At 50.4% G+C, this 3218-nt stretch overlaps 1 protein-coding gene across 1 annotated transcript in view; it reads left to right on the top strand.

Annotated features, from left to right (window-relative positions):
* Window positions 1-2553: 2553 nt before the first annotated feature.
* The window catches only part of LOC310874796 (KH domain-containing RNA-binding protein qki.L-like), a gene marked incomplete at its 5' end in the record, with an annotated part of 39735 nt that continues 39070 nt past the window's right edge, over window positions 2554-3218 (top strand). The window contains one exon of the mRNA XM_083787660.1: window positions 2554-2559. Within this exon, the coding sequence (XP_083643786.1) occupies window positions 2554-2559 (6 nt within the window). The remainder of the gene's footprint in view (window positions 2560-3218) is intronic.

The following is a 3218-nucleotide window of genomic DNA, read 5'->3' as shown; positions in this document are numbered from 1 at the left end:
GTCTGCATCACTGCAGGACAGACACCTGTCTGTCTGCATCACTGCAGGACAGACACCTGTCTGTCTGTATCACTGCAGACAGACACCTGTCTGTCTGTCATCACTGCAGGACAGACACCTGTCTGTCTGTATCACTGCAGGACAGACACCTGTCTGTCTGCATCACTGCAGGACAGACACCTGTCTGTCTGCATCACTGCAGGACAGACACCTGTCTGTCTGCATCACTGCAGGACAGACACCTGTCTGTCTGCATCACTGCAGGACACCTGTCTGTCTGCATCACTGCAGGACACCTGTCTGTCTGTATCACTGCAGGACAGACACCTGTCTGTCTGTATCACTGCAGGACAGACACCTGTCTGTCTGAATCACTGCAGGACACCTGTCTGTCTGTATCACTGCAGGACAGACACCTGTCTGTCTGTATCACTGCAGGACAGACACCTGTCTGTCTGCATCACTGCAGGACAGACACCTGTCTGTCTGCATCACTGCAGGACAGACACCTGTCTGTCTGCATCACTGCAGGACAGACCTGTCTGTCTGCATCACTGCAGACAGACACCTGTCTGTCTGTATCACTGCAGGACACCTGTCTGTCTGTATCACTGCAGGACAGACACCTGTCTGTCTGAATCACTGCAGGACAGACACCTGTCTGTCTGTTATCACTGCAGGACAGACACCTGTCTGTCTGTATCACTGCAGGACAGACACCTGTCTGTCTGAATCACTGCAGGACAGACACCTGTCTGTCTGCATCACTGCAGGACAGACACCTGTCTGTCTGTATCACTGCAGGACAGACACCTGTCTGTCTGCATCACTGCAGGACAGACACCTGTCTGTCTGCATCACTGCAGGACACCTGTCTGTCTGTATCACTGCAGGACAGACACCTGTCTGTCTGTATCACTGCAGGACACCTGTCTGTCTGCATCACTGCAGGACAGACACCTGTCTGTCTGCATCACTGCAGGACAGACACCTGCCTGTCTGCATCACTGCAGGACAGACACCTGTCTGTCTGCATCACTGCAGGACAGACACCTGTCTGTCTGTATCACTGCAGGACACCTGTCTGTCTGTATCACTGCAGGACAGACACCTGTCTGTCTGCATCACTGCAGGACAGACACCTGTCTGTCTGCATCACTGCAGGACAGACACCTGTCTGTCTGTATCACTGCAGGACAGACACCTGTCTGTCTGTATCACTGCAGGACAGACACCTGTCTGTCTGTATCACTGCAGGACACCTGTCTGTCTGCATCACTGCAGGACAGACACCTGTCTGTCTGCATCACTGCAGGACAGACACCTGTCTGTCTGTATCACTGCAGGACAGACACCTGTCTGTCTGTATCACTGCAGGACAGACACCTGTCTGTCTGAATCACTGCAGGACAGACACCTGTCTGTCTGCATCACTGCAGGACAGACACCTGTCTGTCTGTATCACTGCAGGACAGACACCTGTCTGTCTGCATCACTGCAGGACAGACACCTGTCTGTCTGCATCACTGCAGGACACCTGTCTGTCTGTATCACTGCAGGACAGACACCTGTCTGTCTGTATCACTGCAGGACAGACACCTGTCTGTCTGTATCACTGCAGGACACCTGTCTGTCTGTATCACTGCAGGACAGACACCTGTCTGTCTGCATCACTGCAGGACAGACACCTGTCTGTCTGCATCACTGCAGGACAGACACCTGTCTGTCTGCATCACTGCAGGACACCTGTCTGTCCCGTCCTAAATTAAGAAGAATGAAGTTTAGATGAAGAGGAGGAAGAGGAGTCAGAATGAAGTGTAGAGGAAGAGGAGGAGTCAGAATGAAGTGTAGAGGAAGAGGAGGAGTCAGAATGAAGTGTAGATGAAGAGGAGGAGTCAGAATGAAGTGTAGATGAAGAGGAGGAAAGAGGAGGAGTCAGAATGAAGTGTAGTTGAAGAGGAGGAAGAGGAGGAGTCAGAATGAAGTGTAGATGAAGAGGAGGAAGAGGAGGAGTCAGAATGAAGTGTAGATGAAGAGGAGGAAGAGGAGGAGTCATAATGAAGTGTAGATGAAGAGGAGGAAGAGGAGGAGTCAGAATGAAGTGTAGATGAAGAGGAGGAAGAGGAGGAGTCAGAATGAAGTGTAGATGAAGAGGAGGAAGAGGAGGAGTCAGAATGAAGTGTAGATGAAGAGGAGGAAGAGGAGGAGTCAGAATGAAGTGTAGATGAAGAGGAGGAAGAGGAGTCAGAATGAAGTGTAGATGAAGAGGAGGAGTCATAATGAAGAGGAGGATAGAGGAGGAGTCAGAATGAAGTGTAGATGAAGAGAGGAAGAGGAGGAGTCAGAATGAAGTGTAGATGAAGAGGAGGAAGAGAAGGAGTCAAGACAAATGTTACGCACACGCAGGCGTGGTGGTGGCGCGCGTCGCGCATTTCTGTCACACACACACACACACACACACACACACACACACACACACACACACACACACACACAGAGGGGCAGCTGCCTCCTTAATCACTCAGTCTTCGTGACAGATAAGGTTAAGAGAACATGGCTGTCCGCTCCATGCCGACACACACACGCCATAATGAGCTATTCCTGTCTCTGTCACACACACACACACACACACACACACACACACACGCACACGCACACATGCGCGCACACACACACACACACACACACACACACACACATACACACACATGCGCGCACACGCACACACACGTCGGGCCACATCACATACATTACTATACTAGTGACGCATGCACGTCTGTCTGTCTGTCTGTCTGTCTGTCTGTCTGTCTGTCTGTCTGTCTGTCTGTCTGTCTGTCTGTCGGGAGACATCGTCTGTTCAGCTTGTATAGATTCACCTTCTCCAATAGTCTTTTCCGCGATATACCGTCGTGCGATGACGTATGAAATAACGTTTTAAGTGGTTAATAGATTTGTTCATAATTCATCATTCATCCATCCTCAACCGCTTATCCGTAGTCGGGTCGCGGGGGGCAACAGCTCCACCAGAGAGCTCCAGACTTCCCTCTCCAATTATCCAATTAACCCATTTTGGGGCGGGAACCCCTTTTGGTGTTAGCATTACGTTATGCTTTAGCTATTGAAAAAATAGCAGATCTACAAGCTCACGAGCTACGAGCTTGTAGGTCTGCTATTTTTGAAGAATCGTGAAAAGTGACATGAAAGTGTTTGAGAACGAC

This window comes from Protomyctophum parallelum (assembly GCF_964188405.1).
Source record: "Protomyctophum parallelum genome assembly, chromosome: 17".
NCBI classification, from domain to species: domain Eukaryota; kingdom Metazoa; phylum Chordata; class Actinopteri; order Myctophiformes; family Myctophidae; genus Protomyctophum; species Protomyctophum parallelum.
The sequence above is the reverse complement of the archived record's forward strand: the minus strand, read 5'-3'. Positions and strand labels throughout refer to the sequence as shown.